Source organism: Anser brachyrhynchus (assembly GCF_964034855.1).
Source record: "Anser brachyrhynchus genome assembly, chromosome: 8".
Lineage (NCBI taxonomy): Eukaryota > Metazoa > Chordata > Aves > Anseriformes > Anatidae > Anser > Anser brachyrhynchus.
Window position 1 is genome coordinate 32,812,860 of NC_137702.1, and position 15,232 is coordinate 32,828,091.

At 40.2% G+C, this 15,232-nt stretch overlaps 1 protein-coding gene across 5 annotated transcripts in view; it reads right to left on the bottom strand.

The window, feature by feature from the left end:
* Positions 1–15,000, bottom strand: part of LOC308199181 (uncharacterized protein) — a 145,367-nt gene extending 130,367 nt beyond the window's left edge. For all 5 annotated transcript variants that reach the window (XR_013954433.1, XR_013954434.1, XM_080602965.1 and 2 more), the window contains exons 1-7: positions 14,963–15,000; positions 14,560–14,637; positions 10,910–11,073; positions 4,336–4,486; positions 3,445–3,535; positions 2,731–2,880; positions 2,466–2,553 (exon numbers count right to left, since the gene is read on the bottom strand). Coding sequence is in view for 1 of the 5 variants with exons in the window: in XM_080602967.1 (XP_080459093.1) it covers positions 2,466–2,517 (52 nt within the window). In the remaining 4 variants the exon portion in view is untranslated. The remainder of the gene's footprint in view (positions 1–2,465; positions 2,554–2,730; positions 2,881–3,444; positions 3,536–4,335; positions 4,487–10,909; positions 11,074–14,559; positions 14,638–14,962) is intronic.
* Between the last annotated feature and the right edge of the window lie 232 nt (positions 15,001–15,232).

The following is a 15,232-nucleotide window of genomic DNA, read 5'->3' on the forward strand; positions in this document are numbered from 1 at the left end:
ATATACCTTTAACAAGCACTCAGCCACTGTTCTTTTCGCAGGTTGAAACAAATATCAACTTAACGAAAGCTGTCTTTTAGGTATTTTGGCTCTAGCTCTTTACAACCAGGATCACTTTAAACATAATATTTAAATTTCTGCACACTTTCCCCTGCAGGGGCACTGAGACTGAGGATAATGTTTGTCCTGTAAGGCAAACTCTCAGGTAAAGAAAGCCTTTATATATATTCAGATACAGCATACTCATGAATTCCAAACACATTTTTTTATTATATATATATATTATTTATTTTTAACACAGAAGATATCTTTTGCCTTTTACCTTCCCAGTCACAACACAGAGATCATGTCATTGACTAAATCGTTTGGTGAAAGCTGTACCCAAAATCTTCCTAAAAGAGGCCAACTAAACAAAGATGGCGCAACTGCAAAACAGACTCCTCCTCTACCAACACACCTCCTATTTGCCACGGTGTACCACGGCCTCAGGAAGTAGCCTTCCAGACTGGTGATCACAGAGAATTTTCTGAATCCTTGGAAAGGTAGTACAACAACCCCAAAACCTTCTTCTTTTTTCCTATCCTCCTCAAAGCTGCCTTTGCATTTTACTGTCACTCACTATCTCTTGGTTAGGGTTGAAGCCTGACACACTTTTTGTCTTTGCATGGAGACACCTCAGCACAATGACCCCAATATACTGAGCAATTCACAAGATGGTGCTGGGATCCCAGGCAGTTCCCTCTGGAAACAAAAGTCTGAACAGAAAGTTTAACACTAAATCTCAATGGGCTAGCAAGGGTATGAACTTAGGGCAGAATGAAGACTTAGCTGAGGGACAGAAATTTCAACCTAGAACACAATTTTCCTTTTGATGACCACAACAAATAGTTCTTGGAAAGCAGAAGGCAAATAAGGGATCTGTGAATATCTCCTATAGTGAGATTAAGTCAGCTCTCATCAAAAAACCTGAAGAAATTCTCTGGGTAAGTGTATGGGTGTCAAACTCTTAATTCTAAAATAAGCTACAACTTTTTTTTTTTTAATGGTTTTTGTGAGGATGTGTGTGATTTTGTAACTTTATCTGACTTCATTTCAATTAATGACAATAACTAAAAAAAATCTCCATGGATATGAGCATGAGTTGTTACACATTCCTTGCTTAAGAAATAACAGGAAACGTCTATTTTTATGTAAAAAAAATAAAAAACCATAAATATCCTAACAGTTTTTTATTACAGTAAAAGCACTAATCTAGTGCATTTGGAACTGGAAAAAGACAACAATTGATCTTAACTTTGAAACATGGAAAAGTATTTTGATTATGATCTTTTGCCATGTAAAACGAAACCAGTCAATTCAAATGTAAAGAAGTTGATCTTGTTTAAAAGGTGCTTGGCACTCTAATTACATGAGAAGTACCTTCCTTTAATAATTTATTAGAAATATGGGGCAATATAAAGACAAAGTCTAAAAATACCCACTATGTAAACTAGTGTTCAACTGCTCTGTTAAAATTAAAAGCTGAAATTCTTTGACTGTCTCATTTTCTAGCAGAACACACGAAAGGAATATTTTAGTTGGTTCTCACCCTCCAGGCAAAGTAGTATAAAACCTCTGGCCTGATTCCAACCCCATTATCAAAGGACTACTCACCTAATCTAAAAAAGCAGCTCTTCATCAATTTATCATTAACAAGAGCATTACAATATAATGTAGGGAAACGGCTTTCCACCAGGGATTCAGTTAATGGGAGTCTAGAGCCACATAACAAGCATGGCAGAAGATATGCCACAGTAGGTGAAGATAATATACATATATTCAAGGCAAAGAATATGGCAAATAACTTCTCTACTGTTGATGAGCTCTCTGCAATACTTATTTTTTAATATTTAATTTTAAAAGTTTTATTTAATTCTGTCCTTATTCTACAGCAACATACACGAATGCAAAATAACTAGTTGCTGTTGCTCACTCCCTGTGAAAATGTCTTATACTATTTGGCAGTCAGTGAAAGTGTGGAAACAAAAAGTAGAATGAGCAGAATAAGCTTGTGTCAGATCAGCACTCTGCCTCATAGGGCTGCAAGTTTGTGGGGGACTTTTGCAGGAGCCATGAAGCTAATGATATCTTTGAAGCACAGCCTCAATTGAACTAAAACAGTATTTTACAGATAGAGAATGTGAACTGGAGCTTGACAAGCAGTCTGTAAAACAGTTGCACACATTTCAAAAATAATTTCAAATTAAAAGAGAGAGTCATTGGTATATTCCCAATACACATCTCCTTAGCATATAGGTTCTCTGGACTATATTACTCTAAGACAAGTAAAATAGAATTTAGGATTTATTCTGTATAAACATTCTATTTTCCACCAGCTGTGATAAAATTCATCCATTACAGGCCATACAAAAATTTCTTGTACCAACTGAAAAAAAAGGAGATTAAGAAAAAAAGTCACAAAATACCTTTGGTGAATGAACTGGTCTGAAGAAATTGTGAACGGTGTAGTGTGTACATCACTTCAACTCAGATCTCGGAGTGAAGTTATATATCCTGAAAAAAATATGAAGTGTTGCTATACATAACAGTTCATCTGATCAGCAAGGCAGGTCACAGCAAACACTTCACCCCACTGCTCTGGTCTACTATGCTGACTCCCCATGGAGAAGAGATGAGTTCAAGGTCACTATCCTGAAATTCAAAGTGCACAGCAGGATTGGCCCTACCTACCTGTGAGACCTCCTTCCCCTTCTCTGACCACGACCTTCCATGACAGCCATGTTCTTCCAAACAACGAACGTGCCTGCAAACAGGCAGGATGCTCCTGAGAGAAGGAGACAACTTTTGGAGGAGCTGGATGTGGACTATGGACCTTCCTCCCTGAGGAGAGAAAAATAAATTCACTTACAATCTTCACGGCAAACCTCATCTTTCTAGCTGAAAGATGAGGTTTCCATCTCTCAATAATTTCTTCAAACAAAGCAAAATTCTATAAAACAATCAAACTTGTTTCTCAACAGGCTAAGAGACAGAAGGAAGTGCTTCATACACAAAGTTGTATTCACACACACACTTCTCTTAGTAACAGAAAGCATTTTGATATTACATTGCATGAGGGTATACAAGAGCATACTGAAACTGAACAACATCATTACAGTTGTATTTCAGGAACAGAATTAGGAGATGCAGTATGCCGAATCAAATATACAACGAAGCACTCACACAGATATTGGATGTTCTTGCCATTGGTCTCTATACATTGACAAAAGGAACTGATATCCTGATACATAGCTTGAAAACAAAATCAACTCTCTAAAAATATTTTGTACATCACTGGACTGGGTATAATCACTTTCTTCTGAAGCTGCTGGTGGTCTCTGCTAACAAATTTTGTTTTACAATAACTTCATATAATATGGCAAATCCTTCACTTTGACTATTTACCTTCAAATGAGGAAGAACCAGACCAGGGTGCAGGTAGTTACCCAACGCCATATCCTGCCAATATTTTCAAAACCTTTTTCCCCATTCTGACCTGAAATAAAGAGGAAAAAATGGGAAAACAAACAAAAAACCCCTCCACTTCAATAGTTTCAAAATATTTCATTTTCACTTCAGTTTTTAAAGATGTGTTTTGTGATTCTATTTACCAGATATTTCAAACTGGACAAGTAATTTCTGTCTCACTTAGAACATGTCCAGACAGAATGCCTAAATACCAGGGAACATCTTCCAAGAAGTTATTTATTCGTTCCTATTAACTCTCTAATTTTGAGGAACTGATACCTTCCAGCAAAAAAGTCAGTTTGCCAGAGAATTCCCAGACAAACCTAACAAATAGCATTCTTCTTGAAGGTCTCAGGAAAAAGTTCCAAGTGGTTTTCCCTGAGGGATCATTCTGTTAACATTGGACATTAATTTTCTTATGTGACAATATCAAGTCAAAGCTGTCGGGGGAAGAGGGCCTGGCCAGAATGAGAAGATAAGCCTAGGACTTCTCTCCCCACACCACCACAGATTCCCCAGGCTGCACTCTGCTCCAGGGAGTTGTGGGGAAACACACAAATTGCAGCACCTTCACAGGAAGAGCCTGATTTCAGAAAATGCAGCATCTGTACCAGTTAGATAATGTGTCTGGCCAGGGAAACTGCAAGAACAGCAACGAAGGAGGAGAACCAGGCTGAGAAGCTGTAGGAGCAGCAGTAGGAGATGGGGATAAAGGTTACTGAAGGTCAAGTACAGCCAGCACATCGCTGCTGGCATGAAATTGCTGCTGCATTCCAGGAAATCATTCCCTCTCATCTTCCTGAGCCTGTCACATCCTATTTCTCTTACCGGTTCTTCTTCAAGGTGTTCGTCTTATTTGCCTCCTTGGGCTTGCTGTTTATCTCCATTTATTCTCAGCATAATTTGAAGCTCATTGTTTGAATCCTGTGACTGGTGGGCAAGCAGGGGGAGAGCTAACCTGTGTAATGATCTGGAGGATCTATGTGGGAAGGAAAGAGAGCAAGATTAGTAGAAGTGATTACAGCGGGAGTTGTGAAGGGAATATCATTTCACCAGAGCAAGCAGTGGGAGACTGGCTGGCCTGCGTCTCATCATTTTTGCAGAGAAAACTGAAGGAGCTGCACTACTCTGCGAGAGCTGTGTCCAGAAGCTATAAAATTACCTACTGATGAATAAGCTGCAAAGTTGTCTGAAATAAAGTTTAGGAAGCAGTAACATACCTCATACAATTCCAGCTGTATGGTAATGTTAGATAATTAGCACCAATGGGTAAAAGGCACGAATACTCAAAAGTAAAGCATTAGCATATATTTAGCAGATTACAGTTAAATTTAATATGAGCTACCTGTGTCTGTTGAAACAGTTCTTGCAGCAGGAAACTCGGTCCTCCTTTGGAAAATAAAAAGTATTATCAGGACTTCACATTTGGCTTGCTGGGGGCTCTTTTGAAGAAATCAAAGCTTGCTATTCACAAACAAATAGTGAAAAAAAAATTATAACCAGCTTGGCCTTACATATTGGCAGCAAGGTGTGAGCAGCAGCGGCTATGGGGATGGCCTCTGTGAGGAGAGGCCAGGGCTGCTCCTGCTAGACACAGCCAGTTCCAGAAGGCTCCAATGGCCTCATCGCAGGGCAGGGCTGAGCCCCTCAGCGACTTGTAGGGTGCCTTTGGGAAGACGTATTTAAGAAAGGGTAGAAAATATTAATCTTAAGTGAGACAGTCATTGCTATATTACATTTCCTTAGCATATAACTGGTCTGAAGAAATTGTGAACCACGTGGTGTTTACAGCGCTTCAATTAAGATCTCCAAGTGAAGTTCTATATCCTGAAATATGTATCCTGAAAAGTTATATATCCTGCCCCCGCTGGACACAGCCAGTTCCAGCCGGCTCCAACGGGCCCACCACAGGGTAGGGCTGAGCCCCCCAGCTATGTGTAGGGTGCCCCTGGGAAGGTGTATTTAAGAAAAAGTAGAAAATACTGTGTGGAAAGAAGAGGAGAAACAGAAAGAGCAAGAAAAAAAGAGGGAACATTGAGGTTGGAGGCAGAAGAAGAGATGCTCCTTGATGGCAGAACAGATACCCACATTGTGGCCTGGGCAAGGCCCCATGCTGGAGCTGATGGCTACCCCTGAAGGACAGCAGCCTGAGGAGAGCCCGCCCTGGAGCGCAGGAAAGGTGTGAGGAGGCAAGGGCAGCAGTGAGGAGCTATAACAGACTGAGCACAATCCCACATCCTCGCTGTGCCGCTCGGGGTGGGCGTAGAGGTTTGGAGTGGAGTGAAGCTGAACCCAGGAAAAGGGCGAGGAAAGGCATTTTAATGTCTGTCCTTCTGTTTCCCACTACCCAATTTAGTAATTAAATATGTATTTTATTTGGCAATAAACTAATTTTCTCCAAGTTAAGTCTGCTAATCAATTATTATTGTGGGCAAAACAATCTCCTTGTCTTCACCACAACCGACATGCTACCCTGCCTATTTCTCCCTGCATCCTGCCGAAGGGGCGCGACCAAGTGTTTGGGTGGGAGCATGGCCGCTGGCCAGGGCTAACCCTCCAACCGCATCCTCTCCAGGGAGATCCGAGGACATGGCCACCTCTTTCAGGCACTTTGTGAGTTTTTTTTTTTTCCTGTCCAGAATTCTGCTTTTTAACTTTTTCTCTCACTTGCCCTCCACGCCGTCCTACTCTTAAACAATCTGTTGCATAAGAAGCATGGACAAGCCCCAAAGCAGGGACCAGAAGCCAAGGCTCTCTTAGTTAAGTAGCGTAACTCCATCCTGTTCTCTCTCTGGCCCAAGAAAGCCATACTTTATAAAAAAGTCAGCTTCAAGAGGCTGAAAGGATAGCACATGCACCTGAAAGCAGCTAAAATTCAGCTGAAGTCACCTACTGTATTAACTTTACTGAGATTTCATTAGCGATCTCTCTAGCATGAGAGCTGTGTTTTTATATCCCTGTGCAAGCATTTTTATTTCCTCATTTTTTTTTGCTTTGGGAAGTTTAAGAAAATGCCTTTAAGTTACTATTGAATTAAGGAGAGGGGAAGTAATCCCTCTACTTGTTCAAGGAAAAAAAAAAAAAGAACCTCAAATCACACTTTTTCATCTACATGGTCCTGCTAGAAATAACGCCGCATGTTTATCATTTCAAGCATATTGCAATGCCTGAGTAAAAAACACTTGCATCTTCTGAGAATAAAAATGAGGAGGGATAAGAGGAATAGAAAATTCTACCAGGAAAAAACAGAAAACTAAGTGTAAAGGGATGTAAGCTGCAGCTAAAACTGCAGCTGTAACATTACTCGTGGGTAGAATATTTGTACAAATTATGATGTATAATACCTGCAATTAAACTTTAAAAGAAATTGTTAAAATGGAGTAAGTGGTCATTAAAGAAGGAGAAAGATGTTGACTTCTGAGAATATAACTATTGTTATCTTGGAATTCTCTTTTCCTTCGGAAGGTATTACAATTTCTGTCTTAGACAGAGGCAGGGTTGTTTTGTGTGCTGACCAATGCTGCTCATGTTGTTACAAGAGTATTTGTGGATACTTTAAAAAGTGATATAAAGAAAAGCAGTTTTGAAGAACAAATCTTGTTTCTTTTCACATATCCAGACTCACAATGAGCAGTACTCTTATTCAGACTGCAGAAACTGAGACTAAATTTAATATGAGAGAAAGTCAGTGTTTCTTTGTGACATGGTTAGGATACACCACCAGGAGTTAGGAAATTAAAGAGGTCATGTATCTGACACTTAGAAGTATGTCTGCACCTGCTTAAAACTTATATACTGATCATAGTGGAATCTTGCAGAAATAATCTAATCAGGATCAGAGGAAACAAGGGAATTTCTGGATAAGTCAAGACAGAAACACCGTCTCAGAATTCCCTTCTTGCCAAGTTGCTAGGGAGTCATAGGAACAAAGTTGAAGCTCCTATACACACACGTTTTCATACAGATTTAGCTATTTATATAAAGCCAAGTGACCCATTGAGAAAGACTGGCAGGGAGACCCGTTCCAGAGGAACTAACAGACTGAATGAAGATTAACACACTAACATGAGACATGGAAGAGTCCCTAGCCTTGACCTGATAGAATAGCTTTTTTTTTTTTAACCTCTTCGTGTTTTTAAGGTTTTGGGACATCTGAAGGCTGAACAGGAAATGAATTTGTCATCCAGCTCTCCACACTACCCGGATGAATCTGTGAGAATAGAAATTGTAGAAACACCACTAACAAAGGTGTCTTGGAGGAAAGGAAAGGACTGCAGACAGGGAATATGGTAGGACACAAAGAACAGGATTTTTGCATTCATCTTACAATATTCAGCCCCCTAAAAACAGGGAAAGACAAGTGAAACAGCATAAAGAATAACAACCTAGTTTTTGCAGGCAGATTTTCTGTGTTGTTTAAAACACTATGAATATAGGATTTGAACAAATACTTTCTTTGATTCATTCCAGTTGCACCTGTTCTTCACAGAGAGGAACCGCAAGAAAAATATGAGTATTCATTATTACTGGCATGATTATCAATGTGAGCCAAGAAAATTCAGTCCTTCAGAACTGAATTATGCCCCTTGCTTTTCCTGATCACTGTGCATTACATTCTGTTACATTCCGAATTACTGTGAGTAGGACAACATTGGATTCTTCAAAGAGCAGAGAGGCCTGCTTGAAGTTTGTGTATATTGATTTCCCAAATGCTAGTGATAATACATGCCTTTAGTGTTTATACATAACATTTATCCATTTATTACGCCATTTGCCAATGCTATCCTGGGTTGCATTAGGACAAACATCAGCAGCAGCTTGAGGGAGGTGATCCTTCCTTTCTACTCAGCATTGGTGAGGCAACACCTGGAGTACTGCATCCAGTTCTGGGCTCCTCATTATAGGAGAGGCATGGAGCTCCTGGAGAGGGTCCAATGAAGGGCCATAAAGACAATGAAAAGACTGCAGCATCTCCCCTGTGAGGAAATGCTGACAGAGCTGGGACTGTTCAGCCTAGAGAAGAGAAGGCTTCTTATCAAGGAGAAGGGATCTTAGCAATGTCTATAAATACCTGAAGGGAGGGTGCAAAGAGGACAGAGCCAGGCTCTTTCAATGGTTCCCAGTGATAGGACAGAAGGCAATGGGCACAAACTGAAATACAGGAGCTTCCCTTTGAACGTAAGGAAACACTTTTTTTTTTTTTTTAACTGCAAAGATGACAAAGCACTGGAACAGGTTGCCTGGGGAGGTTGTAGAGTCTGCCTCCTTCGAGGGAAAGGGAGTCATAGAATGGTTTGGGTTGAAAGCGACCTTAGAGGTCACTTAGTTCCACCCCTCTGCTGTGGGCAGGGACACCTTTCACTGCATCAGGTTGCTCAAAGATGCATCCAACCTGGCCTTGAACACTTCCGGGGATGGGGCATCCACAGCTTCTCTGGGTAACCTGTTCCAGTGCCTCACCACCCCTCACAATAAAGAATTTCTTCCTAATGTCTATTCTAAATCTACCCTCTTTTAGTTTAAAGCCATTACCCCTTGTCTTGTTACCATACTCCCTGACAGAGTCCCTCTCCAGTCTTCTTGTAGGCCCCCTTTAGGTATTGGAAGGCTGCTATACGGTCTTCCTGGAGTTTTTCTCTACACTAAACAGCCCCAACTCTTCAGCTTCTCTTCATTGGAGAGGTGCTCCAGCTCTCTGATCATCCTTGTAGCCCCAAGTCACCTGCTCTATATAGTCCTGCTTGATCAGAGGGCTTAAACCACATGACCTCCAGAGGTCCCTTCCAACCTAAACCAACCATTCTGTAATTATACTTTCAGTACTAAATTCATTGCTATGAGGGTGGTGAGGCACTGGAAGAGATTGCCCAGGGCAGCTGTGGATGTTGATCTAGTGGGAGGTGTCCCTGGCCATGGGAGGGGGGTTGGAACTAGATTATCTTTAAGGTCTCTTCCAACCCAAACCATTCTATGATCTTATTTTGTTGCCTTTTTTCTTGTATTTTTAACAAATAGAGAAGTATTGGAATCTTTTAAATTTGAATTTTTAATGGTTTGAATGTGTTTTTTTTCCAAATATTTGCAGTACCTAACATGAACTAAATTTGTCTATCTTTGAAATAACACTAAAGAGCAACAATAAGCATATACAATTAAAAGTAAGGGCCATAAGGATGATGATTAGGCCAAGTATGAGTTTGTGGTATGACACCAACTCAGAACTGGGAATCAAATACATGCTTCATAGCAGAAAAATTTAAGCGAGCACTGGATAACTTTGCAAAAGAAAAGGTTGCTTCTAAATAAATGATCGTTATGTGAAGAGTGCCCATACATGAAGCTGTGGGAGAACAGTAAAAAGCTAAAACTGGAAAAACTATACCTAGTTTATTCCAGATTTAGACAAACCATTTAAGTTTCATTCCCAACATCTTTTTGGTTATTGTTTGGGTTTGGTTGTGAAAGTTTTGCAGAACCTTAAAAAAATACAGTACCCTCCCTCCATTCTACATTTTATAAAAGAACACAGCCCTTACAGATTCAATAAATTATTCATGGAGAAGACAATATTACTATTAGACCCTGGGGTCTTGGACTCCCCACATGTAAAAGATCTAGCTCTACACAATCAATCCAGCAGGATAACTCTGTTATACTCTACTTAACCCACATTGCCTAACAGGGTTTGAAAATGGATTAGTGGATGAAGAGCTTGTTTTAAAAGACATATTATCTCCCAGAAAAGGAGAGGATAATTCCTACTAGCTGTTTTAAGAAATCAAATGATCCTGGATTGGAGAGAAACTTCTCCCATGTTCTCTTAACCAGCTAGACACTGATGTGTGATGACTAGAGAGACAAGGGAGAAGCTGTGCATCAAAACAGGTAGTCAATCAAAAAAATCAATACTAAGCGACTGTTCTAGATTGAAAGCAAGGTATCAAAACTGACTTATTCTTGCATATTCCCTAATTATCATCTACGAAGGGGCAAGTAAGACTTCTGGAATGGCTATTACTCTTTACAGCAATTTGCACAATTGATACTGGTATGCAGAGGATATCCTAACACTCTAAATTAGAGAGGAAGGTATAAAGCTGAAAGTGTATCTGGAGACTAAACGTTTCTTTGCTTTCTATTTTTGGTGACTATGGGATGTCCAAAAAATCCCAATGGAATTTACTATCTATAATGATGGGGGTCCATTTTTATCACAGAAATCTCTGTTCACTATCAAAGCACTATGGTAGGGTCATTTTTTGATTTTGCACTTGTCAGGATAGCTGTGCCTTTCATACATGCACGCATTTTGTTTGTAATATTTCCTTGCAGTAGAGAAAATGACTGGAAATAGCTCCACAGTAGACTGAGGAGAGAAAAGTAAAGGCACAGGGAAGCTTACCTCTACATGGAGACAACATGTAAAGCCCACCAAGCAGATCAGAGATGCTCTCTTCTGGGAGGTCTATGAGGAAACTCTTTAGCATGTTACCAGTCATCTAGAGCCTCAATGATGCCAGGGCTGGAGCCAGGAGTATTCTACAGAAGATAACTTCCAAGTATTCACTTAAAAAGAGAAAAGGAAAAAAAATCAGATTTTCACATGCTTCCTATTGAGAAATAATCTAGATCTGTACTATTACAGCTTCTCACCAGATGTTACTGTTAAAAGAATAAAAGAGCACTCACTGAACAGGAGTTTTGATTTTGCAGCTGAGTGTGTATCAAAATCTGATGCCAAGACTTACAATATTCCAGACAGAGAACAGAGACATTCTGAACTTCCTATGTATCTACTCAAAACAACTCATATTCAAACAACTCAATATCAAACCTTCACAGCAAACTGTTCATAGGCAAGCCCTAGGCTGAAATTTGTTCGCAGAAAATATTAGTTGAATAAATAAATAAATAGTTGAATAAAACTAACATATTTCTGGATCCAGTAGAGCAATTTACAGGAGCAGTATCTTCCACCAGCATACATGGTCACTCCAGGGTTCTGTGTAAACAGACAGAACTCCAGAAGTTTTACATCAGTGTAAACTATTTCTCTTGTTAACAAAATGGCAGCATGACAAATATAATGCAGGAGTACAGCTTGGCCCCCTTTGCTTAGCACATTTTTTCTCTTTTATTCTTCAGTACTTTTTCTCCCAACATGTTTTTTTGTTTTCAGTGCTGCTACCTGACTCTTCCCTTTCAGACAGCCTCTTCCTGACAGTTATCAGGGTTTAACATACTGTACTAGGAGGCTCGTGAATATTGCTCTTTGATTTTTAGTGCTTTATGATGAATGGCTTGGAATCGTTGCTATAAAAAAAAAAAGAAAAAGGAAAGAAAAATAGTTTCTGAAAACCTTTGTGCTATTGAATTCTGCCTGCAAACTCTCCAGCACTGAATTGCTTTGCAACAGGACTGTCACTCTGCATGCTAGCTGTAACAAACCTCCCACAAAAAAAGAGCAACGCATAATGTTGGAAAAATCAGAGTATGAACCTTATGTTTGATTAGGATATGTCTTTTCTTACATTTTTCCTGCTTGATTTTTTTGGCCTTTTGTTGTTTAAGAATATATTTAAATCTGAGGTACACTGGGTCTCAGATCCTTTATTGCTTCACAACAGATACCCACCTCTTTTTTTTTTCATTACCTAAATAAAAACATGTAATCAAGAATTAAAATGTTGGACCCTGGAATTACAGTGAGTGTTCAGCTCAGAAGAAAAATATGATACCTTTCACTGCATTTGGCAACCTGGACAAAAGATAGACCGTCAAAGGTACTTGGAGGAAAGAGAAGAGGAGCAGCTCTGTGAATTGGAAGTGGAAAGCCTCAGCAACAAAGCATTTTCAGGAGAAATGTGAAGAAAGTACCCCTACCTCTGTTTCCCTAGGGATGTCTTTGACACAGAAGCTTTCCCTCAGTGAAAGTCAAGGAATTTATAATCTTGTTTAGGGTTTCCAGAGCACGGAGGTGAAATACTTCCCAAGAGGACTAGATTCAGTCCATCACACCATGGCAGAGCACATGCATTAAACTCCTCACCTTCTAGAAGCCTTGGCAATTTATTTGTCTGTGCGAAATTCCAGGCAAGAATACAGCAGTGCTGTTACTGTGTGCCACCATCACATTCATTCAGCTGGAAATCCAGCCTGAAATCATTGCTGATGAGCCTCAGCAACATCCTGCAGAGTGGAAAGGATCCTGGTGGGTGAGACCAGCTCTTGATGCCACTTCTGCAGGTGACAGAATTACAGTGCAGCCCCCAGGCAAGCGGCTCTGGCTGACAGCTGATGAAGCATGGGGAGCACTGTGGGCACCCTGCTCATTCCCACAAGGGGCAGTTCCACAGTCCTCAGAGACAGCTGTGTGTATGTTCAGAGGAGCAGAGCACTGTTTGGTCTGTGGGGGATGAGCAAATGAGGGTAGTGGGCTTTGTTTTGTTCTTCTCCTGAGTCCTGCATTTTCCTGTACCCTTCTTACTAACTGGTTTCAACATGGAAGAAGTGCCCAAGCCCATATATGCGTAGGAACAGGGAAAGTTATCAGACATCAGTCCACACTGCCTCAATGCCACTGCCCCTCAGCAACAAACAGATACTTTCAGTTTGGTTTCCAACTCATTCTGCAGCTTGGTGAAACAAATTGTAAGAAGTCATTCTTTGCAATTCACCTGCACCTTCTAAAGTCATGCACGTAGCCAACTTCCGTTCCCCTGTCTGCTGGCTCACAAATGGAGAATAAATGAACAAACCATTGCAATCAGACATACAGCATTCTGCATTGCACGGCTGCACAGTGGGCACCCACAACACAGATCAGTGTAACACTGGTCGTGCTTGTGGAGTGTTGTGCACATAATGGTGTTTTCTCCAAAGCTAACTGGTAAAGATTGGTTAGCACAAGTTACGTGGAAGATACATCAGTACTCTGCTCCCTACTGACTGATGTGTTAAAAGGCTCCGCACAGAGATGTGTCGTTTCGTTAAGAAGCCACTTTGCCCTGTGAAACCATAATGCTAGGGTCTCTGATGAATACATGGCTCTTGGCTGTAAGGTCATGATTTCTTTCTTTCTGTGTCCAATTTTTTTTCTCTGTTGTACCAGATCAGTCTGACGGATTTAATAGGATCCATGGGATTTTCATTTTTCCTCAGAGTCTACTACATTTATAAGCAAGAAATATTTTTCCACTTTCCCACCCCACCAACAGTTCTGTAAAACAGCTCCGCCTCTTAGGGGTCTACACTAAATTTTTTAATATTATGGAGAATCCTTGATTTGCAAAGGCATGCTTAGAGAAAAGAAAAGGCTTTCTTTGCATCAATGCCCACCCTTCAACTTTGTAAAGTTTTCTTCACAAAGTTTTGTTCCGGAACATTTTTTTTAGAGGCAAAACTCTCAGAAAGCTTAACATTAATTTAAACCTTTTCCCCTTTGTTCTTTAGTGTGCATTTTGGGGCAGGATTGTTAAGCAAGGAAAATAACAAAAGATCCTCTGCAGAAAAGGTCACTTTCTGGCTGGAATTCCAGTTCATACCTATTAAATGGTCACTTTTTTTTTTTTTTATTGTGTGGTTGTTTTAAAACTAGAAACAACAGTCAGTCCCATATTCAGCATTTGTATGTCATGTTTCAGCCTGGAGCATATCTTTGTGGTTAAGTTATAAACACTTAAATTAAGAATTTGTAATAAAAAATACGTGACAACTCCCTAGCAATAACTTTGCAAATACCACCACTATAATGACAAAAATGATTAAATGCTATCATTCTGTTCAAGACATGCCAACAGATTTTGTGTTAACTGCCTGCAACTAGAAGTCTGGCTTTTTTTTTAAATAACATATTAATACGAATTCTGCCAATACTATTGCAGCTTCCAAAATATTATTAAAATAAATAAGTTCAGGGGAAGAAAGAGCAACAAAAAGACAGTTTCAGAATTATAAAGCCCCATGTCAATAGAAAGTTCAATTTTAATATAAACTTTATTGTTCTTAATACAGGTTACTCAGAGCAGGAGAGACAACCAGTTATGTACTAACCTGATTTAACATGGCTGTGTGGAAGTACTGAACATCCAGGATATTATACTCTGTAACACTGAGGAGCACCCTCATGACCTGGGGAAGCAAGATTAAACTAAAAGAAATGTTTTTTTAGAAAGAAAAAAAAAAGCATGACAGAGGGAAAGCAAGACTTGTACTGGGATGTTGTGGTTTAACCCGGCTGGCAGCTAAACACCACACAGCCGTTCGCTCACCCTCCCCCCTCCCTCTCTGAGATGGGGGAGAGAAACGGGAAAGTGAAGCCGGTGAGTTGAGATAAAGACAGTTTATTAAGACAGGAATATAATAATAACAATAATAATAATAATAGTGATAATGATAATAGTATTAATAATAATAATGTGTAAGAAAACAAGTGATGCACAATGCAATTGCTCACCACCCGCTGACCGATGCCCAGCCTATCCCCGAGCAGCCGGCCCCCCCACCCCGGCCAGCCACCCCTATATATTGTTTAGCATGACGTCAGATGGTATGGAATACCCCTTTGGCCAGTTTGGGTCAGCTGTCCTGGGTCTGTCCCCTCCCAGCTCCTGCTGCACCCCCAGCCTGCTCGCTGGCAGGACAGAGCAAGAAGCCGAAAAGTCCTTGGCCTGGTGTAAACACTGCTCTGCAACAATTAAAACATCAGCATGTTATCAGCGCTCTT